The following is a 26,289-nucleotide window of genomic DNA, read 5'->3' as shown; positions in this document are numbered from 1 at the left end:
CCACTACGCTTTTCCGCTTTTCAGCTGAGTTGGGCTGAGCCGTGCCGTGCTGAGTCGAGCTGAGCGGGGCTGTTGGAGTTGCATTTCGACTACAACCGCGCTGAACCGTGCTGGCTGGAAGTGGGTGGACACATTGGGTGGAGTTAGCGAAAGTGGGTGGACGTCACGTGATGTCGTTAGGCGGCGCAAACAGTGACATCAGTGATCTTTTAAGCGGTAGTCTCACGAGCCAGATAGTAAACAATAAACATGGAGTCGTTAGTGTTGCTGGTCTTGGTGCTGTGGCTTGTTGTCACCGACAACGCCAACAGATACTGGCAAGAGCGTATAGATGAGGCGAGACGCATAAGGCTTCAGAAATTCTCGTAATTCTTCTTCTTCCGGGTTTACGGTGTTTACAGATCCCAGCGTGCTCGCGGGGCGTGTGGGCGCGTGTGAGGACACTCCTCCTCACCAATCAGTGCACAGGGGAGTGTCTGCTCACGCCCCTAGCCCCACTCGGCTCGGTTCGGCTCGCTTCAGCCCCACTCCAAAACCGTGCGAGTTTTGGGGGCTAAGCAGGGCTGAAGCGAGCTGAGTCGTGCTGCTCTAAGGTAGTCGAAACGCGAGCCGTGTTGGGCTGAAGTGAGCTGAAAAAAGGTAGTGGAAAAGGGCCATAAATGGATCGATTTTTAGTACCTAAAGCTACAGTGAGTGAGGAGACAGAGTCTGGGCCAAGCAAAAAAAGAAGGAAGTATTACCACGATTATTTAAAGTTTGGATTTTCATGGACTGGATCTGAAGATGCTCCACTGCCACAGTGTGTTGTCTGCCAAGAGGTGCTAGCTAACGATGCTATGAGATGTTTAAAATGTGTAAAACAAGATGTTTAAAAAAAAAAGCACAGATGTTTAAAATGTGTAAAAGAAAATGTGTACAACAACCATTTTTTTAAATACGAATGGAACATTAAGTATAGCAACATCAAAAATTGTAAGGGGGGGCGCTGTTGTTTATTTGCTCTCTGAGGGGGGGCTGACTCTCCCACACTTTGAAAACCCCTGGTTTAGTGCATCTGTCCACACTAGCGAGAAATGTTTGCGGTTTTCTTTCACAGTAGTCGAAATGCGCGTGCGCGAAATGTTTCCGTGGTTACCGAGTAACTTCCTTCCGAGAATATGGCGGATGAAACAACGTGCGTGTGCTTTTTGTTGTCAGTGTACAGTCTGTATTTGCGAGTGAAGCGCACGAGCAGTGATTTGGGACTGAGCCGCTGTGTGTGTGATCCCAGCGCAGATCACTTACCACTTGCAAGTGGAAGGATGGCAAGCCTAAAGACAATCATAACTACACAATGGGCAGTATTTGCATCAGTATTTGCAGTATTTTCATACTTTTATACTCTTTAATGAAAGGTGATACAAGGCGGAAGTCCGCGCTGTTTTTCAGCAGTCGCGTCACATGACCAGCGCCAGCGAATCAGGAAGGTGGATGTCACAGTGACGTTGTCCAATGACGACGCCAGCTAGAGCTCAGCACAGCGTATCCGCGTATCCTCAATGTTTACACAGCACCGGACCAGACACGATCTGGATTGAATACGTGGACCCTGGCGGATTCCCGTTTCCCGGCGTTTCCAGGCGTTTTAATGTAAACGGACAGTGCATCCGCGAAGAAAACGAGACAGATACGGTCTAATGTAAACTTGGCCTTCGTTGACGTGTCTGATGAAGGTGGCTCCGGGGCTGGCTGGGTGGATGCGGCCGATTGTCTTTCCCTTGTCCTTCTTGGGCCCTGACTTCTTCGCTGGCATGATGCTTTCTTGACTGTGACGAATGACGACGAACGCAGCGTTGGGGCCTCTTTTATACCCACCTGTGAACGCCGCAAGTACACCACAGCAACATTACACGCAAGAACAAAACGTTACGCCAATGAAACGGTTATGCTGGGGTAACACATCCGCCTCAGTACGCCATAACTTTACGTCCCTTGAGCCCCATACAAACCCCAGATACGCCACAGGACTTTTATTTTGGACAAAATACACCTCCTTTCTTGGCGTTTGGCCCACACGCCGCTTACATGGCAAGATACGAGACAGTGTGATAGTAGCCTAAGTAAATTAACCAAAAGTAAAGAGCTAAAAGAAGGGAATTTTAAAAAAAAGCTAAAGAAAAAGTGAGTATATACAGTAGAAAACAAAAAAAATGAAATAAGAAGCTCGGGGGGGGGGGGGGGGGGGGGGGGGAGAAAAAAATGTGTAGGACGTGGATTAAAAAAAATGAAAAAGAGGCAAGAAAATTTGTAAAGAAAAAATTCAAATAAATACAAAAAGAAATGAAAACAAATGAGAAAAGAAATTCATAGGAAATAAAATTAAATTTAAAAAATGTGTAGGACGGATTAAAAAAATGAAAAAAGGCAAAAAATATACTCAGCAAAAATAAAAACTTGACACTCATTATTTTTCAAATAGTGTTTAGAAACTTTTCTTGAAAGAGTTCTTGTTGTGATTATGGTTAAATGCATTGTCAAGGGCATTACGTCACACATTCATTCTACTGGTCGGGCCTACGTAGCACGTGCAAGAGCACTGCACGCTAAAATCACGTTTCCACGTGACACAAGTGACGTGACCTATTGATACACGTGCAATTGATCTCACGGTAGCAGAGTAGAGTGTCATCTCAGAAAAACAAGGTTTTATGGTTAATTATTCGTTAATTTGCAATGCCACGACTGACAAACATTCAGCGTGAACGTGCCATTGGCATGCTGGATACGGGAACATCCGTCACTGACGTTGCGAGGGTTATGGGATGCAGTCGACAGACCATCCATAATCTCCAGACACGTCTCCATCAAACTGGCACCACAGGAACCACTGGAACCATCCACAGAACTTGCAGGAGCTTGGTGCCATGTTGGTACAAATATGGCGGTGCATTCCCCAAGCTGTGTTCAGACGCATCATCCAATCCATGAGGAGACGTTGTATCGCAGTTGTGAACGCCCATGGAGGACACACCCGATATTGACATGATTTCATTAAGTTGTGACTCACCGTTTTTGATCATGGACATTGTCGTCGCATTTCCGGTGGAACCGATTCCATGACAAACATAATCTGTATGCTATAGCATCTTTAATGACAAGATAATTGAATACAATCGTTATTTCAAACCTATTTTCCAAAATGTTCAAATTATTGACTTTGAAACGAGTGTAAAGTTTTTATTTTCGTTGAGTATAGTAAAAAAAAATAATAATAAATCCATTAATAAAGCAATACAAAAAGAACTGATGAAAAATACACAAGAATGGAAAATAAAAAGCACAAATGAAGATGAAAACAAATGAGAAAAGAAATTCATAGGAAATAAAATTAAATTTTTAAAAATGTGTAGGACGGATTTAAAAAAAATTGAAAAAAAGGCAAAAAATTGTAAGAAAAAAGAAAATAAAAAATAAATAAATCCATTCATAAAGCAATACAAAAAGAACTGATGAAAAATATAAAAGAATGGAAAATAAAAAGCACAAATGAAGATGAAAACATAAGAGAAATTCATGGGAAATAAAATTAAATTTAAAAAAAAAAATTTCCTGACAAACTAAACTGACAAACTAATCACCAGTTTTTAACATCATTACTGAGAAAGAAGTGTTTGATGAGTATTAAATAGAAAAAAAGCGACTTTTGCTGAAATTAGCCCCATGTATATAATCAGAGTTTGCCATTTGAGAGAATTTTACTCCTGAAATAAATACAGAAACAAAAACAAAATGTTCGAGTAGCTCATAGGTGAAGCTGTGCCTGCGTCTTACCCTGCCTCCGTACTGCAGGATGGGAGCTGGGAGGACTCGGCCCGTCACCTCTGCCATGTCGTCCCGCACCTTGATCCCAAACTCTTGGATGTAGGGGTCCAGATTAAAATTGGCGTTCTTCATCTGCACAGAGACGCACAAGAACAAGAGATTAGGAGGGTTAAAAAAAATAAATAAAATCTAAATTTGCATCAATTAAAAAGCAATAAGCACAGATCTGCCATGTTTCATTTTCTGGACTATTTCCATAAAGCATCATCATGAAGCAGTTACCAACTTGAAGGTGATTATTTTCCAATCACTGCATGCTCTGAAGTGTTTTATTCCTCTTATCCCACAGCAATGCAATGTGTCAATGTTTTTATATATATATATATATATATATATATATATATATATATATATATATATATATATTTTAGTGCTGTCAAGTGATTAAAATATTTCATCGCGATTAATGTCGCGACTGTCATAGTTAACTCGCGATTAATCGCAATTTAATCGCACATTTTTGTCACATGAAAAACCATTGTAATTCTCTTATCAGCATAAAAAAGTGAATGGGCTTGCTTTGTACCAATGTTTTTTTTATTGCAAAGCATAACACGTCTTGACACAGCCACTGCAAAGTGAAACCTAAGCCGAGCACCGGTGCTAGCAAAAGAACTGTGAGTGAAGTGATCTACTGCTTGAGTTAGTCTACAACTCACAGTGACGGTAGGCTTGACATGCTTGATTATAATATAAAGTACACTATTATATTAACTTTAAGTTGTTCGTTGATAAATATTGCATTGAATCTGATCTTTGCTGTTTCAGCTCACTTAACACATTTTGTACTTTTACACTTTCTGCCTGTTGATGCGTCGCGCTGTCCAATCAGAGGCGGCCAAATTTGCATATTACAGGAAGGATTTCTGGGATAGCATTGAGTTTACAGTTCAGAGGGATCTGGCTTCTTTAGACGCTGTCTTCTTAAAACTGAATAAATATTTAAAAAGAGCCAAATGAGCCAGTCTTTTGAACGGCTCTTTTCAAAGAACGGATCACAAAGATGCAGAGCCATAAATCCCATCTCGACTAATGCGCCCTGCCCGCGCTGGTTCTTTGGGAGGAGGACAGAGGACTCTGGCTGTGGGGGGCATTACAGTCTAGCTGCTATCGTTTGTCTCTGTTCCAAGTTCCCGGCAGTTTCAAAAGCTTATGAAAAACCTACATCATGTCACAGAGCGTTAATCTTGCGATAAAAAAATTATCGCCGTTAAAATTGAGTCAAGTTAACGCGTTAATAACGCGACATTTTTGACAGCACTAATATATATATATATTTTTTTTTTACAATAAACAAACTTTCATTTTTATCCATTTGTAGTTACACTGAATGTTGTAGAATATGTGGGAAAAAGCAAAAAGCTCAAGTGTTTGGAGTCTTTTACCCTGTCCACACTAGGGATTTTGTACCGATACGAAACTACTTTCGTACCGCAACACCTGTCCACACTAGCAACTATACCGGTACTGTAGCGGTATAACTGTATCGGTACGAAACCCACAAATATATGGGTTTCGTACCGGTACTGTAGCGCTTCGCTGTAGTGTGGACAGATGAAGCGGTTCTGTATCGATACAAATATAACGCGCATGCGCAATGAACCATTCCTACGTCTTCCGGGTTATTCATACAATACAATACGCCCGTGCTTTCCAGCTGTAAATAAAACGTCAAAATGGCTCAAAACGACCGTGGAGCTACATGGAGCAGAGAAAGGGGGGAGAAAGGGAAAGAGGGAGGAAGAAAGGAGGAAGAGAGAAAGAGAAGGGAAGAGGGAGAAAGTGAGGGGGGAGAACTGCCTCGCGCGTTTTATACGATTCGACTGAATAATGACCACCAGAAATACAGACTGTACACTGACAACAAAAAGCGCACACACGTCGTTTCATCCGCCATATTCTCGGAAGGAAGTTACTCGGTAACCACGGAAACATTTCGCGCACGTGCATTTCAACTACCGTGAAAGAAAACCGCAAACATTTCTCACTAGTGTGGACAGATGCACTAAACTGTACCGGTATACTTTGTATCGATACAGTTATACCACTTTCGTGCCGGTATAAGTGTGAACACAGCATTATCTGACCATCACTAAAGATAAATAAAATAAACCTGGGTTCTATTTCTACCCTGAACACTAGAGGGCAGTGCTCACCAGTCTGCTGATCTCCTCCTGTCGGTCTGGTGCTGAGCGCGCGGTGGCTTTGATCATGGTGGACGTCTGATTATCGGTCAGTTTCTTGATGCATCGTTGGCCTGCGACGATGTTACACACCTGGGAGGAAAACGTTTCTTGCGTTGAGAACATGAGAACGTTTTGTGCTGGGAGCTTAAAAACTGGAACTAAATTTTGACTGAACTACTCCTTCAACGAGGACGGCTCACCTCCAGGGGCAGGTAGGTGTGTTTCTGCTCCTGGCCCACCTGCAGACAGGGCAGGTGAGGGTACTTCAGCTGCAGGTTGTACTTCTGTTTAAAATACTGTGCCACCGTACACTCAACCGTCTGCCCGCTCTCCAGCTGCAGCGGGAACCTGCGACAACACCCAGAGTCGCAGCAGAACATCACTGGAGGTTCATCAGCGGCACTCCTCACTATTTACATCTAAGCCTGGTTTGAAACGTGATGCCTTTCTTTGCCGAGCCAGAAATGCACCCAATTTCCGGTGGGAGAAAACCAGAGAACCTGGAGGAAACTCGAAAGCTCGAGCATCACACCCATACTGTATGTGCTTGCTGAACATCCCATTCCAGACTTCATCTCTCTTTACTGCTAGAACAACCTCCACTTTTCTTCCGCGAAGTCTTTCCACTGAATTTTGGAACCGAGTTGTAGGGGTTTGTGATCATTCGGCCACAAGAACATTAGTGAGGTCAGGTCATGCTGGGTGAAGAGGAGGAGGAGGAGGTGGCGGCCCGGGGTGGACTCAGCGTTCTAGTTCATCCCAAAGAGATGCAGTGGGGTTGAGGTCAAGGATCAGAAGTTCTTCCACTTCAACCTTGACAAACTACGACTTCATGGAGGTTTTGAGCCTCCTGGTTCGTGTCCAATGTTGTGGCAACAGTTTTTGGGAAGAACGTATGGGTGTAATACCATATCGCGTTTGTAATTAACAATTATTCACTGACGGCGAAGTGAATATCGGTGAATAATAGGTTATTTAAATAATACTGGCTGGCGTTGAGTGGTATATCAGATATATTCCGTTCAGCTAGCATGATATTGAACGAGTCGAAGATGGGTAGCTGAATGGAATACAGTTGTGCTCATAAGTTTACATACCCTGGCAGAATCTATGATCCTTTGACCATTTTTCAGAGAATATGAATGAGAACACAAACATTCTTTTCCACTCATGCTTAGTGGTTGGGTGAAACCATTTATTGTCAAACGACTGCGTTTTCTCTTTTTAAATCATAATGACAACAGAAACTACCCAAATGACCCTGATCAAAAGTTCACATACCCTGGTGATTTTGGCCTGATAACATGCACAGAAGTTGACACAAATGGGTTTGAATGGCTACTAAAGGTAACGTCCTCACCTGTGATCTGTTTGCTTATAATCAATCAGTCACTACGTTTACATGCACATAGAGAGAATCGAATTTCTGCCGTTGCTCGACTGAAATCGAAGTTCAAAATGCCATGTATACACCTTAATTCGGCTGAAATTGAACCGAACTTGATTTCTCGGAATCGAGCTACACGACCTAGTTTATGCGATTTCTGCCGAGCTACTTTGTGCATGTATACCCTATCGAGCTAGCTGTCGAGCTACTTCCGGAAGTGACGAGTGACGAGACCACAAGCGGGAAACAAAACAGCCTCGGTCGGCATGACAACAGTAGTAGCGAGCAGCAGAAGAGGTCAGGAGGAACAAACGAAGAAGAGAAAATGGCGATGTAGAGCGCTCTGAAGTGTGGGTGGAGCACAGAGGACGGCAGGACAAAGCTTCTGGTACTAATAGGCTTTTTATTGTCAGACTTTTCAGTTTAACAGCCTACTTTTATTCTTGAGAGGAAAAAAACACACGCACACGCGCGCGCTGTGTTCTAGTCCCGGGATGAACTGTCCCCTCTACTCTCCTTCTGCCTCCTTAAATAGGGCGCGGTTACTGGGAAGACACACAAACACAGGTTAATTACCGTCAGGTTTAGTGATTCTGCCACTCACCTTCCCTGGCTCCGCCCTCCTGTCACAGACCGGCGCTTGACCACGCCCCCACTGCCACAGGCAAGCAGAAACGTGCACGTCTGGAGCAATGAGGAGACAGAGTTCATGCTCATTCAGCTTAAGGAGTTGAATATATTAAAATTCATGGACGGGAGAAAAACGCGCAATGGAGAACACGGAACTGATAACTTTGTTTACACTCTTGAATAGCTCTTCTTCATGACGACAACTGGAAGTGTACCAACACGATGGGGCGTGTTGCGCCACCTGTGGCTCGGGTGCACAATGCACCTCACACAATAGCCCGATTTCATTTGTGTGCATGTAGGATTGGATTTCTCTGGCACCCTGCTGGGACCTTCAGCTCGATTACCGACAGCAGCTCGATTTGGATGTGCATGTAAACGTAGTCATTGTGTGTGCATAAAGCTGAGTGAGTTTCTGGGATCCAGACAGACTCTTGCATCTTTCATCCAGCCACTGACGTTTCTGGATTCTGAGTCACGGGGAAAGCAAAAGAATTGTCAATGGATCTACGGGAAAAGGTAGCTGAACTGTATAAAACAGGAAAGGGATACAAAAAGATATCCAAGGAATTGATAATGCCAGTCAGCAGTGTTCAAACTGTGATTAACAAACGGAAAATCAGGGGCTCTGTTAAAACCAGGCAAATGCCACAAAGTATCTCGCCTACAATACGCCAAACAGCACAGAGACGAGCCTCAAAACTTCTGGAACAAGGTAATTTGGAGTGATGAGACCAAAATTGAACTTTTTGGCCACAACCATAAACGTTACATTTGGAGAGGTGTCAACAAGGCCTATGATGAAAGGAACACCATTCCTACTGTAAAGCACGGAGGTGGATCGCTGATGTTTTGAGGATGTGTGAGCTACAAAGGCACAGGAAACTTGGTCAAAGTTGAAGGAAAGATGAATGCAGCACGTTATCAGCAAATACTGGAGGCAAATTTGCACTCATCAGCCCGGAAGCTGCCCATGGGACGTACTTGGACGTTCCAACATGACAACGATCCAAAACACAAGGCCAAGTCGACCTGTCATTGGCTACGGCAGAACAAAGTGACGGTTCTGGAGTGGCCATCTCAGTCTCCTGACCTCAATATCATTGAGCCACTCTGGGGAGATCTCAAGTGTGCAGTTCATGCAAGACAGCCCAGGAATTTACAGGAACTGGAGGCTTTTTGCCAAGAAGAATGGGCAGCTTTACCATCTGAGAAAATAAAGAGCCTCATCCACAACTACCACAAAAGACTTCAGGCTGTCATTGATGTTAGAGGGGGCAATACACGGTATTAAGAACTGGGGTATGTAAACTTTTGATCAGGGTCATTTGGATGTTTTTTTGTTGTCATTATGATTTAAAAATAGAAAAAACAGTTGTTTATCAATAAATGGCTTCACCCAACCACTAACCATGAGTGGGGAAAAAAGTTTGTGTGTTATCATTCATATTCTCTGAAAAAAGGCCAAGAAAGCAAAAATTCTGCCAGGGTATGTAAACTTATGAGCACAACTGTATATCTGATATACCACGAAAAAAAGCCAGCCAATATTATTATTACTACTACTATTACACATACACACTCGCCATATGAGCATTCTCGAAGCCCAACACTAGCTTACCCGCGACTCGGTTAGCAAAAGGCCAATACTAGTGCAGTCACGCCAAATATTATTATTATTATTTTCCCCTATTGAATTTACTTAGTTATTTTTAAAAATCACCATCGACAGCTACACACAATTGGCAACCAAAATTCTCTCAAAATCTTAACTGTTTAACAAAGCAAACCTGGCGGCCATGTTGGTTTACAAATCGTCCCAGTCGCTCACTCGCTAGCGCGCAAGCTTTACATCTCCGGCGTCTAACGTCGTCGTGCCGTCTTGACAACCATGCAATATCGTAAACCATATTCAACGCTTGTTCTCCATTGGATAGAGTGACGTAATACACGAAGGAGACGCGATATGCTAACAATATTGCATGCTATCGAACCAAATGAATGAAACCTGCTAGAAGGGAATAGAACGCGTGTTTTTATTACATCGGAAAAAGTGTCCTCTATGTATAATAAAAATCACTGGATCATTGTTTTAGGATAAATACACAGGTGATTATTTCAAAAAGAAAAACGTATTAAAAAAATAATTTCAAACTTTAAAAGCGGCATGTAAACGTAATAAAGGTGCCGCGCAGACTTGTGTCAACTGTCTGTGCCGAGTCACATAAAACACTTTGCTTTGAACTGGATAAAATAAAATCACAATCCCATTTTACCTTTCAATAGTTTTAGACCAAACTTCGTAGCATCTTTAGTGCTTTTAGGAATGGCATTTTCTTTCATCATTTCTAATTCTTCCTCACTTACGGTGACTAAGGCTACGTTCACACTGCAGGCTGAAGTGACTCAAATCCGATCTTTTCGCCCATATGTGACCAGTATCCGATCTTTTATTGACAATATGAACGACGCAGATCCGATTTTTTCAAATCCGACCCAGGCCGTTTGGATATGTGGTCCTAATTCCGATTCCTATCCGATCTTTTCATATGCGACTTCAGTCTGAACCGCCAGGTCGCATTCATCCGACTTACACGTCATCAACAAGCCACAAACGTCACTATTCTGCGCTGAAGTAGGCGGCGGGTCTCTCAAAAAAAGTTACAACAACATGGCGCATAATCACGGGCGCAGATAGAGGGTCCCACCCAGATTTAAATTCACCTCGTTCGGTCCCCCCCACTTATAGGGAGGAAAAAACGTCTATGCTGTCTTTCTTTGCATAAGGCAAACCTCACGGAAAAATCAAAAGACTAATTACCATTCGGTTTATTGAGGTGCACAGCAGTGTATACATAGTTGCAACAACTCACATAAAACAAAACAAAGACTGATATTCGGTTGGTTGAGCTGCGCAGACTGCACAGGTTGCGAGCTCGAGCTTGGTTGCTATGGTTACTAACAACGAGTTTGACAGGCATATCGGGGTTGGGGTTGGTTTGCTGGCAGCTTTGTGCCCCCCAGTTCAAAAAACGTATCTGCGCCCCTGCGCATGACATCAATGCGAGGGACGCTTCGGGCTGTGAAGGTTCTGAATCTTCTCAATGGAAGGACGCAGAGGTTAGGGAGCTGATTTCCATTTGGGGGGATGCAGCTATTCAAGCTAGATTGGATGGGTCATACCGCAACCGGGCGGTTTTACTTCCGTAAACACTGGCCATGCTCACTGCGTGTGCCGTCGTCGTATCCTGCAATGCGCATGCGGAACACTTTTAGGTCGCTTTTCGTTCATACTGAGGATCACATACAAGTCGCATATATTTGTTAATGTGAACGACCTCACAAAAAAATCGGATTTCACAAAAAAATCGGAATTGAGCATTAAGCCTTGCAGTGTGAACATAGCGCAAGTGATCGGCCGCCATTTTGCCGAGTCGCTCGAGGTGATTATCGAGAAATAGTCTGGATTTCTCGACCAATCAGCATCCATGGTTTTCCCCAAAGCATATCTGTGAAGATACCCAGTCGTCCAGGTACATAGTAATCTGTGGTTGGTAGAAGAGAGCAACTGGACTTGCTTGAAAAAAGTCTTGAAGACGTTTCGCCTCTCGTCTCTCGCTCTCTTCTACCAACCACAGATTACTATGTACCTGGACGACTGAGTATCTTCACAGATGTATGTTTCTACGCACTTTGGGATGAGTTCCCTTCGACTAGTGCGGGAGTACGAGAGGACTTCCAGAAAACTGGCAGACATCTTAGCCACAGAGGATCGTTCATTTTTGTCAACCTGGAACGACCATCACTGAACAGAGACAGACAGAACTGAGGAAGCCTTTCGGACGAGAGGCGAAACGTCTTCAAGACTTTTCAAGCAAGTCCAGTTGCTCTCTTCTACCAACCACAGTTTTCCCCAAAGCGTTTTAGCGTGTCGGGCCCTATACGCTGTGTCTGGTTGGAGTCTTATCGCATCGCTCCTGTGAAGGACGGCCCCATGAGGACAGTTGAGGGTTGTACCTGGAGGACGCTCTGGACTCTTACAGTAATGCTTTTATGGCTGAGGACTACAGTTGACTTGCTAACTTTAGGACTGCAGTTGTCATAAGCAGTTTTGCACTCAAGTTTCCATCAATGAAGAGTTTATAACATCAACGAAACTGACTTCATGTTAAAACTGTTAATGTTATAGTCATGCTGTCTGTTGTTGCCCAAATGAGGATGGGTTCCCTTTTGAGTCTGGTTCCTCTCGAGGTTTCTTCCTCATGTCGTCTGAGGGAGTTTTTCCTTGCCACCGTCGCCACAGGTTTGCTCATTGGGGATAGATTAGGGATAAAATTAGCTCATGTTTTAAGTCGTTCAAATTCTGTAAAGCTGCTTTGCGACAATGTTTATTGTTAAAAGCGCTATACAAATAAACTTGACTTGACTTGGCTCTGCCTGCCGATACGCTAACACTACGTTCACACTGCAAGGCTTAATGCTCAATTCCGATTTTTTTGTGAGGTCGTTCGCATTAACAAATATATGCGACTTGTATGTGATCCTCAGTATGAACGAAAAGCGACCTAAAAGTGTTCCGCATGCGCATTGCAGGATACGACGACGTCACACGCAGTGAGCATGGCCAGTGTTTACGGAAGTAAAACCGCCCGGTTGCGGTATGACCCATCCAATCTAGCTTGAATAGCTGCATCCCCCCAAATGGAAATCAGCTCCCTAACCTCTGCGTCCTTCCATTGAGAAGATTCAGAACCTTCACAGCCCGAAGCGTCCCTCGCATTGATGTCATGCGCAGGGGCGCAGATACGTTTTTTGAACTGGGGGGGGACAAAAAACTGGGGGGGACAAAGCTGCCAGCAAACCAACCCCAACCCCGATATGCCTGTCAAACTTGTTGTGGGTTACCATAGCAACCAAGCTCGAGCTCGCAACCTGTGCAGTCTGTGCAGCTCAACCAACCGAATATCAGTCTTTGTTTTATGTGAGTTGTTGCAACTATGTATACACTGCTGTGCACCTCAATAAACCGAATGGTAATTAGTCTTTTGATTTTTCCGTGAGGTTTGCCTTATGCAAAGAAAGACAGCATAGACGTTTTTTCCTCCCTATAAGTGGGGGGGACCGAGCGAGGTGAATTTAAATCTGGGTGGGACGAGTCCCACCCTCTATCTGCGCCCGTGATTATGCGCCATGTTGTTGTAACTTTTTTGAGAGACCCGCCGCCTACTTCAGCGCAGAATAGTGACGTTTGTGGCTTGTTGATGACGTGTAAGTCGGATGAATGCGACCTGGCGGTTCAGACTGAAGTCGCATATGAAAAGAGCGGATAGGGATCGGAATTAGGACCACATATCCAAACGGCCTGGGTCGGATTTGAAAAAATCGGATCTGTGTCGTTCATATTGTCAATAAAAGATCGGATACAGGTCAGATATGGGCGAAAAGATCGGATTTGAGTCACTTCAGCCTGCAGTGTGAACGTAGCCTTAGTTGCTTTAGTTAAAATCCGATACGCTTAGATTTATACCGATACGTTAAATTTCCTACCCACAAGTAACTCGATACATTGGAGAGCAAATAACATCCATTTACATACTGATTGATACTTGTGTTAAACAAGCGCTCTTTTTCTAATGTTTGTACTAATTCTGTCAAAGTAACATGTCCGCGTGGTATGATGTAAACAAACTAATCTGTTGTCTACGTCAAGATCACGTGTTCAAACCGTCCAATAAAAATATCGAAAGAAAACGTCAGACATCCCGGAAGTTTCCGATTCATTATAAGCGGTCTCATTGGCTGCCGATGCTGTTCCGCACCAGACGGACAAAGCCGACTGACTTTAATAAGCTAGGAGAAGACTCGCTGGACGATTTAATCCACATCAGCATGGATGACAGCGAGATGGACTATGAGAGGGTTGGCCAACATTGGGCCAAGCAAAAGCCAAGGAGAATTAATCTGCTTTAAAGGAGTACGCCACCCCTGGGTGAAATTGAGTCAGTCCCTGCAGTTGGATGAGTGAGCCAAAGCGTTTTGTAGCCGACCCAGCCATTGCCCTGATCTAGAAACGCCCCGGTTAGCTTTAGCTTAGCGTAGTCACTGTAATCCGGCGTGTCCAGCTAGCATTGTCGTTGCAAAAGTGAATCAAATAACTCAAGATTTTTTATAATTATTTCTCATGACCTGTACATTCACATCGAGTACACATATATCAATGCAAATTAACACGAAGGGATTTACTAGACCAATTTATATCTGGAACTATTTTCGGCCACAGCACAGGCAAAGCACCGCTGCAGGCGCAAAGACACCACGCAGCACCTGTCAGTGTCAGCCTCGTAGCCAGTGTTGCCAGATTGGGTGGTTTCCCTTCCAGTTGAGCGGTTTCAAGTGCATTTTGGTGGGTTTTGAACATATTTTGGGCTGGAAAACGTCAGCAGTATCTGGCAACGCTGCTAGTAGCAGAGAACTTAGTAGTCACGCTGGTGTATTGACGGAAGTCGAGGGTTTTCAGGTGCTGTGTGGTGTCTTTGCGCCTGCAGCGGTGCTTTGCCTGTGCTGTGGCCGAAAATAGTTCCAGATATAAATTGGTCTAGTAAATCTCATCTCATCTCATTATCTCTAGCCGCTTTATCCTTCTACAGGGTCGCAGGCAAGCTGGAGCCTATCCCAGCTGACTACGGGCGAAAGGCGGGGTACACCCTGGACAAGTCGCCAGGTCATCACAGGGCTGACACATAGACACAGACAACCATTCACACCTACAGTCAATTTAGAGTCACCAGTTAACCTAACCTGCATGTCTTTGGACTGTGGGGGAAACCGGAGCACCCGGAGGAAACCCACGCGGACACGGGGAGAACATGCAAACTCCGCACAGAAAGGCCCTCGCCGGCCACGGGGCTCGAACCCAGGACCTTCTTGCTGTGAGGCAACAGCGCTAACCACTACACCACCGTGCCGCCCCGGTCTAGTAAATCCCTTCGTGTTAATTTGCATTGATATGTGTACTCGATGTGAATGTACAGGTCATGAGAAATAATTATAAAAAATCTTGAGTTATTTGATTCACTTTTGCAACGACAATGCTAGCTGGACACACCGGATTACAGCGACTACGCTAAGCTAAGCTAACTGGGGCGTTTCTAGATCAGGGCAATGGCTGGGTCGGCTACAAAATGCTTTGGCTCACTCATCCAACTCTAGGGACTGCAGGGACTGACTCAATTTCACCTGGGGGTGGCGTATTCCTTTAAAGGAGGAGAAAACTTAATTCATTAGTTTGGGTTTGCAGAAAGATTATGTACTTATAAACACTCACAAAGTGAAGTTGTCCAAATATGTCAAATATATCATTTCAAATAATAATCGTAAGCATTTTTGGCAGTGTGATGTCCCTGGCATCCATTTAACAAAAGGCGGCTCCGGATTATTCTTTTGTTAAAGGCTCACAGTGACATCACACTGCCAAATACGCTCATCATTATTATTCGCAATTATGCTACATTTGACACTTATTAACAAATTCTCTTCATTAATGTTTTTATAAATACATAATCTTTCTGCAAACTTAAATGTATGAATTAAGTTTTCTTTCCCTTTAAATATGTTTTAATCTTAATCTAGTCCGTTTAATAAAGTGCCAAAATTTAAACTTTATAATATGCAGTGGCCTTACTTTTCTTTTCAGTGTATCTTAGTTCTACATATATTACGGTAATTGCATCAGAAACATTCTAAATCATTACAGTTATAGTAATACAGAAACTTATTTTAAGGTGGCAGGTCTTGGGTTCAGATCCCTTTGTGATCAACAGGAGGTCATGATGATCGATTCTCTTCACTGGATTGCATAAGATGGAGCAAACCGCTGTTCATACTTTCATGCACATTTTTGTTACAACGCTACGTGATCATAGGTAATTAAGGAATCCCCGTAGATTGAAAATCTATCGTATACCTCAGTGATCTATAACAAATCAGTTTAACTTGCATGTTCAACTTTAAGGTGAAATTTCAAAGGTGTATACATTAATACTATTTAGGTCAGAAATCCTTGAAACACTGGTAAAATCTATCCTATAATCATGGAACTACCGTAAAACCTCTCAGAGACCCTGAAAATGCACCGGAGAGCATCTATTTTCAAAAAATTTTATGCCCCCGGACCCCCCTAGTTTCGCTTTGCGCTGTTGGCGCTCAATTGTCTGCGTTTTTTCATGCCAGAATTTAGGGCTTTAATTTTTGTCTGGGGAAAACACTGAGCATCACAGGTTATTTTCTATAAAATCACCCGAGTATTTATACCAAAGAACGTAATTAATAGTTCTGGAGCAGAAACGTAAAAATACGCAAGTTAAAAAAATAAATAAAAACCCAACCCGAACCTCAGTTTATATTTCACGACTACTTCATATTGTACATATCTGTGACGAATCTCAGTCATCCAGGTAGAGCCCTGCACTCCCGCGGGAGTCCCGTGGGACCCGATGCAAAGCAGTGCGGCGCGGGACAAATTTTGAAAGCTTGTTGCGGGCGGGAGTGCACAATGCGGGCGCAGGCGGGAGAGGTGATGAGCTGCAGTCCCGCTAACTAAAAACGTGCTTAAAATAAAATTGATAAATTATTAATTTATGTCTATCGTATATAATTTGTGCTGGATATTTTATTTGGCATTAATAAAAACATTTTAAGATGCCCAAATTTGCGGATGTGGTCTAATCTCGCGTACGTTTCCGATTCCTTTCCGCTCTTCCGTGTTTGAGATCTCCGATCATGGCAGAAGAGCAGAGCTCCTCTAGTGAAGCTCACAGTGCTTCAGAAGTAAGTGCTGCTTTAAAAAGAGGTACATTTACCGTTCAAAAGTCAAGAGTATTAATCCTAAGTATTAAAAAGTATTTAAAAAAAGTATTAAAAAGGACTGTGTATCGCACAGATTGTTCAATTTAAAGCTAGAAATAGACAGTGTATAATCTGAGGAGCTGGTTGTGGTTGTGCAGCACTTCATACGAGAGGAGAATGAAATCGCGGTTGGAATCATAACGCCACAGACTCGGAAGTGGGAGTGCGAGTGCGCAAAGCGAGAGCTGTCAATCAAAGCGAGAGCTGTCAATCATGAGCGCATGCAGCGCTCAACTTGCAATGTGTCAGCAGAATGTCAGAGTCGAAACAATAAACTTACAATAAATGAAGGATCGGTCAGTGGAGAGCTCAGCTAAGCTCAGCATGTTTAATTCCCCAAGCCAATGACAAGAACTTTCGTGAGAAGTAACGCGAACGTCTGCATCATGCGGGATTTGCGGGCGGGAGCGGGACAAAATATGGCGGGCGCGGGCGAGAGCGGGACCGAAAATCATAATTCTTTGTGGGAGCGGGACTGAAAATTCTGTCCCGCGCAGACCTCTACATCCAAGTACATAGTAATCTGTGGTTGGTTGAAGAGAGCAACTGGACTTGCTTGAAGATTCTTGAAAACGTCTCGCCTCTCATCCTAAATTTCTATGATGATCCATGAGAGGATAAATACTGGATACTCCCTATTAGTCAGACAGAACTGAGGAAGCCTTTCGGATGAGAGGTGAAACGTTTTCAAGAATCTTCAAGCAAGTCCAGTTGCTCTCTTCAACCAACTACAGATTACTATGGACCTGGATGACTGAGTATCTTCACAGATATGTTTCTACGCACTTTGGGATGAGTTCCCTTCGACTGGTGCGGGAGTATGAGAGGACTTCCAGAAAACTGGCAGACATCTTAGCCAGAGAGGATCGTTCAATTTTGTCAGCCTGGAACGACCATCACTGAACAGAGGTGGGTGTGTATGACATCATCTATCAGCCACCTACAATGCAGCCATCAGCATTCTGATTCTACGATGATCCATGAGAGGATAAATACTGGATACTCCCTATTAGTCAGACAGAACTGAGGATGCCTTTCGGATGAGAGGCGAAACGTTCTCAAGAATCTTCAAGCAAGTCCAGTTGCTCTCTTCTACCAACCACAGATTCATAAAGAAATTTTAAAGACGCTGATTTACAATCTCAAACTGGCTGCTCATCTCCGCTGCATTATAACTCATCTCAAAAGATTAGCCAGAGACGGATTTGAAAAAACTAAAATAAAAATAAAAAAAATATCGTGGCACAAAAGTGCGACAGGTTCACACTTGGGTCCACACACTCACGTCTGGTGGCTGGCAGGACGGCGTGTAACGTTACACACTCGATACTTCCTCTTCATCTGACCGCAGTGCGTCACCTCCACCTTCAGGCCTGAACACACGTACAAACACACCAGCTAAGAGCCAAATATTAGCAGTAACCATGGTGTTACTCCACAGAGTGAAATGGTGTTGGAAAGCACTGAACTCTGAAGTTCTGTTTAATTCAATTTGCTAATTTAATATCATTTCACTTCAGTGTGACACCTGGACATAAACATTTAATAAAAGAATGGACCGCCTGGTGGCGTAAATACTAAATCCATTTAACCGAATCCGTCAATAATCCACAAAATTTAAAAGCAGTCTCAGGAAGAATGTTGCTCAAGGGTAATGGGAGGGGGGGGAATAAAAAAAGATGAAAAGAATAAAAGAAATGCTGTCGACCAAAAACGACTGAAAAATAATGAAAATGTTTCAACATTTAAAAAAAAGAAAAAAAAAACCTATAAACAGTAAGCCATAATAAATGAAACAGAAGTCAATATTTAGTGTGAGAAGACCCTTTGCTTTAAAAAAAAATAAAAGAAAATTAGATATCGTCGTCTCGGGTACAATGAGTGCAGCTTTATAAGGAAACAAGAGTGCTCAGAGAGCATAAAATCCCCCACCGGCAACTTGGCCATAACTCTAGTAAGATGCGATTGAATTGAACGAAACTGCAATATACGTACTGGTATAACAAAGAATCCTGCCAAGTTTCGTGAAATTCCTCCAAAAATTGTGATGGAAGTTGATTTCAGAAAGCAAGCACACCTTGATGAAATTACCAAAGTCCAAGTTTGTTAATAATCAAGGGTATAACTCTGGGAAAATTTGCCTAAATTAAACAAAATTTCAATATGCGTATAGAGATCTTGCATGTGACGTCACAGCCGATCCAGATTGTGACAGACGCCATCTTGTAGGTCAAACGCCATATTCCGCCTTCTACTTCTACTTCTGGTTCTACTTCTGCTTTTACTTCTACCTTTTCTTCTGGAAAACCCTACTATATACAATTCTACTACAACGGCTGCGGCTACAAGCTCTCCCTACCTGTGCACGGTTTTTATGTTTTTTGTGTGTATTTTTGCGTGTTGTTCGTCTGTACCGGACTTCAATATCCACTACAACCGTATGGACTTACTGGACATTGGTTTCCAGCAGAAAATGACAGTTTGTAGCGATTTCCATCGCATGCACAACATTCCGGACGAGAGAGGAAAAAAAAAAAAAAAAAAAAAACACATTCCGGACGAGACCAGATTGCAAGACCAGTGGGGTCTCTGTGGATTGTTATCGGAAGCAAAGTCGAAGGAGGCGGCGCCGGGAGCCGAAGCAAAAGCGAGGCTACAGGCAGAGCTGGCTTGTTGACTAAGCTCAGAAAACAGCTACTCAAATCTCCACTGCCAAGCCTCTACCTCTCCAACGCCAGATCCATGTAAACAACACGGACGATTTGGAATTACCTTATTCTATAATCGGCTGGTCAGTGCTATACTCAATACTTAAGTGACTTACCCATCCAGTGAGGATCATTTTCTTGTTTACAAGATGCCACATCTGAGTCGCTGACAAATCCTGAATTTCTGTAAAGATAACTGTCCAGAGATTTATAAGCACGCAGTGCTTCACCACTGAACAGCGAGGGAAAGTTGATGAGGTAATCATACACGTCCGGGTATTCCGCTGGCAGTTCAAAATCCGGTCGTGAAAACTCCGTCCGGTAAGCCATAAGGGTCACAAATCTGTAGATCGTTTATTTTAGATATATATCTAGTTATCTGTTCATTAGAAAAATGAGCCGTGTAGTCCGTCGGTTGAAAGTGATCCATTCTGTACACGAGTGCAGCAGTATTCAGCGGTGTTTTTGACTGACACGATGGCGGTTGTGTACTTTCCGGTCACGTGACTGCAAGATCTCTATAACGGTCATATAACAAAAGCCTTTTGCCAAGTTTGGTGAAATTCCTCCACAAATTGTGAGAGGAGTTGATTTCAGAAGAACGTACACCCTTGTGAAATTGTCAGTTGTTTAATCAAGGGTCAAAACTCTGGGAAAATTTTCACAAAACAAAATTTAATCGCACTCTGCGTATTACCGTCATATCACAAGGCCTTTTGCCAAGCTTTGAGAAATTCATCCAAAATTCGTGAGAGGAGTCGATGTCAGAAGGCGAGCGCACCTTCATGAAACTGTGAAAGTACAAGGTTGGTAATCGAGGGCTGTAACTCTGGTAAAATGCGACTGAATTGAACGAAATTGCAATATACGTATTACCAAACTATAACAAAGAATCCTGCCAAGTTTTGTGAAACTCCTCCAAAAACTGTGAGAGGAGTTGATTTCAGAAGGTGAGCACCCTTCCCGGGACGGACAGAAATCGCCACGACATAATCCCCCTTCGGGCCTTTCAGCCAATGGGGGATAAAAATGGCTTAAAAATAATGAAATTAAATGTTTCAACATTTTAAAAAAAATTACTAGAAACAGCAATAAGTTATAATAAATGAAAGAGTCAATATTTGGTGTGAGACGACCCTTTGCTTTAAAAAAAAAAAAAAAGAAAAATACACTACCGTTCAAAAGTTTGGGGTCACTTTGAAATGTCCTTATTTTTGAAAGAAAAGCACTGTTCTTTTCAATGAAGATCACTTTAAACTAATCAGAAATCCACTCTATACATTGCTAATGTGGTAAATGACTATTCTAGCTGCAAATGTCTGGTTTTTGGTGCAATATCTCCATAGGTGTATAGAGGCCCATTTCCAGCAACTCTCACTCCAGTGTTCTAATGGTACAATGTGTTTGCTCATTGCCTCAGAAGGCTAATGGATGATTAGAAAACCCTTGTACAATCATGTTAGCACAGCTGAAAACAGTTGAGCTCTTTAGGCCAAGTTTACATTAGACCGTATCTGTCTCGTTTTCTTCGCGGATGCACTGTCCGTTTACATTAAACCGCCGGGAAACAGGAATCCGCCAGGGTCCACGTATTCAATCCAGATCGTGTCTGGTCCGGTGCTGTGTAAACATTGAGAATACGCGGATACGCTGTGCTGAGCTCTAGCTGGCGTCGTCATTGGACAACGTCACTGTGACATCCACCTTCCTGATTCGCTGGCGTTGGTCATGTGACGCGACTGCTGAAAAACGGCGCAGACTTCCGCCTTGTATCTCCTTTCATTAAAGAGTATAAAAGTATGAAAATACTGATGCAAATACTGCCCATTGTGTAGTTATGATTGTCTTTAGGCTTGCCATCCTTCCACTTGCAAGTGGTAAGTGACTTGCGCACAGCGGCTCAGTCCCGAATCACAGCTTGTGCACTTCACTCGCGCACTCTGTGAGCTGCGCAGGGCCGGAGTGCGCACCCTCCAAAGGGCACTCGCTGTTCAGGGCGGAGTGATTTGGAGCGCAGGATGCCTGCGGAGCCGAGCGTATACGTGTATTGGCGTTGCTATGTGCACGCGAATCGTGTATTGGCGTTGCTGTGTGCACACTAATCGTTTTAAAAACGTTAATCTGATGATCCGGTCTAATGTAAACATGGGCTTAGAGAAGCTATAAAACTGACCTTCCTTTGAGCAGATTGAGTTTCTGGAGCATCACATTTGTGGGGTCGATTAAATGCTCAAAATGGCCAGAAAAATGTCTCGACTATATTTTCTATTCGTTTTACAACTTATGGTGGTAAATAAAAGTGTGACTTTTCATGGAAAACACAAAATTGTCTGGGTGACCCCAAACTTTTGAACGGTAGTGTAATATAATAATTATAATGTTAGTCTGAGGTCCAATGAGTGCAGTTTTATGCGGAAATGAGCTGTAGATTTTACCGAGCATCTTACAGAACCAGCCGCAGTTCTTCTGGACACTTCGACTGTCACGCTCGCTTCTTCATTTTGCACCAAAACCCAGCAGCCTTCATTATATTTTCTTGTTTAATCTGAAAAGTGTCTTATGGAATATGCTACTCAGATATTAACATTTAATTTTGTGCTGGAAAATGAACGTTTGGACTCTAAAATGTTTTTGTACCGACTCGATAACGTAGAAGTCATAAAACAGAAATCTATACCAAAGTTTGTATGAAAAAAAAAAAATGGGGTGCGCAAGACTTTTGCACAGTTCTCTTGCTTTAAGGCATTCAATTTAATTTAACATTTTATTGATTTTTGATGCTTGTGATTCACAGGGTTGAGAATGATTCAGAATTAAATCGATTCCCAGCCATCTATCGCGGAGATAAAGGCGTCAGAGTGAGTAAACTGGCAGTAACGCCTGCCTGTGAAGGTGACGGGACTGAATCGTTACTCTGCGTGTGGGCCGTAAGTCACCTTTGATTTCCTTGGTGAAGCGAACCCTTTGGGAATCGGTTAAGGTCTTGGGCTGCTCGTCGATATTGCGGATGTCCAGGACCTCGCACATGAACTCGATGACGGGCTGGGCTTTGTAGAAAGCGGTAGCTGACACTGGAGAGAGAGATGAACAGATTAAAAAAAAACAAAACAAAACAAAAAAAACACATTGATCTTATCATAATTGAGTAACATTATATTATTGTTTCTGATTACATCAAGGTATTACAGACTTTTCGCATCGATTTCCATGCCGGATTCTTTGTAGTTTGTCTCCAGCCTTGAAACCTGGCAATAAAAACCTTTACCTTTCCGAGAAACTTGACTCCAGAATAATAGCCCCACCCACCTTTACTGAAGTAAGTACAACCCCGATTCCAAAAAAGTTGGGACAAAGTACAAATTGTAAATAAAAATGGAATGCAATGATGTGGAAGTTTCAAAATTCCATATTTTATTCAGAATAGAACATAGATGACATATCAAATGTTTAAACTGAGAAAATGTATCATTTAAAGAGAAAAATTAGGTGATTTTAAATTTCATGACAACAACACATCTCAAAAAAGTTGGGACAAGGCCATGTTTACCACTGTGAGACATCCCCTTTTCTCTTTACAACAGTCTGTAAACGTCTGGGGACTGAGGAGACAAGTTGCTCAAGTTCAGGGATAGGAATGTTAACCCATTCTTGTCTAATGTAGGATTCTAGTTGCTCAACTGTCTTAGGTCTTTTTTGTCGTATCTTCCGTTTTATGATGCGCCAAATGTTTTCTATGGGTGAAAGATCTGGACTGCAGGCTGGCCAGTTCAGTACCCGGACCCTTCTTCTACGCAGCCATGATGCTGTAATTGATGCAGTATGTGGTTTGGCATTGTCATGTTGGAAAATGCAAGGTCTTCCCTGAAAGAGACGTCGTCTGGATGGGAGCATATGTTGCTCTAGAACCTGGATATACCTTTCAGCATTGATGGTGTCTTTCCAGATGTGTAAGCTGCCCATGCCACACGCACTAATGCAACCCCATACCATCAGAGATGCAGGCTTCTGAACTGAGCGCTGATAACAACTTGGGTCGTCCTTCTCCTCTTTAGTCCGAATGACACGGCGTCCCTGATTTCCATAAAGAACTTCAAATTTTGATTCGTCTGACCACAGAACAGTTTTCCACTTTGCCACAGTCCATTTTAAATGAGCCTTGGCCCAGAGAAGACGTCTGCGCTTCTGGATCATGTTTAGATACGGCTTCTTCTTTGAACTATAGAGTTTTAGCTGGCGACGGCGAATGGCACGGTGAATTGTGTTCACAGATAATGTTCTCTGGAAATATTCCTGAGCCCATTTTGTGATTTCCAATACAGAAGCATGCCTGTATGTGATGCAGTGCCGTCTCAGGGCCCGAAGATCACGGGCACCCAGTATGGTTTTCCGGGCTTGACCCTTACGCACAGAGATTCTTCCAGATTCTCTGAATCTTTTGATGATATTATGCACTGTAGATGATGATATGTTCAAACTCTTTGCAATTTTACACTGTCGAACTCCTTTCTGATATTGCTCCACTATTTGTCGGCGCAGAATTAGGGGGATTGGTGATCCTCTTCCCATCTTTACTTCTGAGAGCTGCTGCCACTCCAAGATGCTCTTTTTATACCCAGTCATGTTAATGACCTATTGCTAATTGACCTAATGAGTTGCAATTTGGTCTTCCAGCTGTTCCTTTTTTGTACCTTTTAACTTTTCCAGCCTCTTATTGCCCCTGTCCCAACTTTTTTGAGATGTGTTGCTGTCATGAAATTTCAAATGAGCCAATATTTGGCATAAAATTTCAAAATGTCTCACTTTCGACATTTGATATGTTGTCTATATTCCATTGTCAATACAATATCATTTTTTGAGATTTGTAAATTACTGCATTCTTTTTTTATTTACAATTTGTACTTTGTCCCAACTTTTTTTGGAATTGGGGTTGTACACGCAGCCAATGGAGAAGTGACCAATTCAGACTTCTTAAGGCCCGGTCCCACAATACCGATAACTATAACTGTAAATAAATCGGTCCCCTGCAGTTTATACGGTTGGTGGTCACACCAGACCGATAACCATCCCTATATCCCATTCCTGGATTTATCCGTATCGGTGAGATTGCTTCCGGAGCGATTTTTCCAGACCTGGACCTGATCGGATAAAACATCTGACCAATCAGGTAATTGTTTACATGTGACGACATCCGAGCACGTGCTATTTTTCCACAGGCGTCTTTGCATCGTCAAGTCATGGAATACGGATTCACAGAAAATAAAAAAATATAATACAAAGCACGGATCTTTTATTCACGGATGTGTGATTATTTTTCGTGAAATAGTAAAATTAATAAAGTAAACATAAATGCAGGTAAGATATTTTAAATTATGAACTTTGACAGTCCAAACATTTAATTGTTTTAGACTTATCCGTGATGCATCATCCGTATGAAATTGGTAACCAATCTGTAATATAATATACGGAAACGTCCGTGACCAATCCGTAAATTATTAGCATCCGTATTAAAATCCATAACCGTGCCGTATTTTGTATCCTCCATTATATTTCAGTAATCCTTGACCCATCCGTATTATATCAACCACCGGAGTGTGTACATGGGTTGTTTTGAAGTCCACGCTGTACAGTATGACCCGGAATAACGTGCTACTGCTTGGAAAAAACTTCCATGACTATTCCTAAGTTGCATGCATTGATTTCCCAGAGTGTCAGGACCGAGCGATATTATGGTCGGGATTATAACTGTGGCGTTTCTGCTCCAGACTGGAACTAAATTCAGGTGTAGGTATAGTCAGTCGATTACCGGGGTTGTGGGATCGGGCCCTTATTCTGTCTACAAGACCAACAGTGGCCCAATTACAGGGCAGAATTAAGTTCCCTGGTCCTTCAGCTGGACCGTTAGCATGTCACATGCCGCATTCTAAGATGTGACCAACGTTCTCAACTCAGGACCAAGAAATCATTCACGAAGTGCTTTTTATCCCTGAAACAGTAAAACTGGTTTATTTCAGTCTTGGATTCATAAAGCATAGTGGACAAGAACCAGAACTGGTGACCAAAAAACCCAGTTACCGTCAATATTGAGCATCATCTTCCACATAGCCGGCCGTACGGACTGATGGAAGCCGAACCAAACCTCTCTTCCTCCCCCGAGGGGATGGTAGTACCCTTCAGGAGGAGAGAAGAAGGAGCGGCCTACTGGAGTGTACCTGTGGTGGAATAGTGGAGTAAACTGTACAAAAATACACGTAAGCTGGAAACAGATGATATTAGTATTGGATCAGTGATCTAATGCTAGACCACGGAACAGCAGTTTACCAGGAAACCGAATGGGTGCCATTTCTAATCGCCAATTCAAATCCAGCTCTTGGCTCATGTACCTCATGGATGCCAGGTGTCTCATGGCCACATCCAGAGCCTGGACCGAATCCAGTGGGACCTGTAGCCGCCCGCTCACCAACGTTTCCTGCAGCAGCCGCCATGACACCTTTGCCAGCCAGCGGATGGACACCTTAAAGATCCGGTCCTTCCCCTCACCTGGAATGGTCACCTCGAAGTCCACCTGAGATACAACCAGATAACAGGGTCAAAACATTTTACAACACACTGGCAT

The 26,289-nt window shown here is 43.0% G+C and overlaps 2 protein-coding genes across 3 annotated transcripts in view; one reads left to right on the top strand and one right to left on the bottom strand.

Annotated features, from left to right (window-relative positions):
- The window catches only part of hmgn2 (high mobility group nucleosomal binding domain 2), a 419,610-nt gene that overhangs the window by 267,155 nt on the left and 126,166 nt on the right, over positions 1–26,289 (top strand). The gene's annotated exons all lie outside the window — the stretch shown is intronic.
- ago1 (argonaute RISC component 1) overlaps positions 1–26,289 on the bottom strand; it is a 110,333-nt gene that overhangs the window by 48,594 nt on the left and 35,450 nt on the right. Inside the window, exons 4-10 of the mRNA XM_060900328.1 lie at positions 26,057–26,238; positions 25,749–25,885; positions 22,613–22,747; positions 18,254–18,341; positions 6,248–6,395; positions 6,018–6,137; positions 3,811–3,933 (exon numbers count right to left, since the gene is read on the bottom strand). Of these exons, the coding sequence (XP_060756311.1) occupies positions 3,811–3,933; positions 6,018–6,137; positions 6,248–6,395; positions 18,254–18,341; positions 22,613–22,747; positions 25,749–25,885; positions 26,057–26,238 (933 nt within the window). The remainder of the gene's footprint in view (positions 1–3,810; positions 3,934–6,017; positions 6,138–6,247; positions 6,396–18,253; positions 18,342–22,612; positions 22,748–25,748; positions 25,886–26,056; positions 26,239–26,289) is intronic.

Source organism: Neoarius graeffei, chromosome 19 (assembly GCF_027579695.1).
Source record: "Neoarius graeffei isolate fNeoGra1 chromosome 19, fNeoGra1.pri, whole genome shotgun sequence".
In the NCBI taxonomy this organism is placed as follows: domain Eukaryota; kingdom Metazoa; phylum Chordata; class Actinopteri; order Siluriformes; family Ariidae; genus Neoarius; species Neoarius graeffei.
This window is presented reverse-complemented; position numbering and strand designations above follow the sequence as displayed.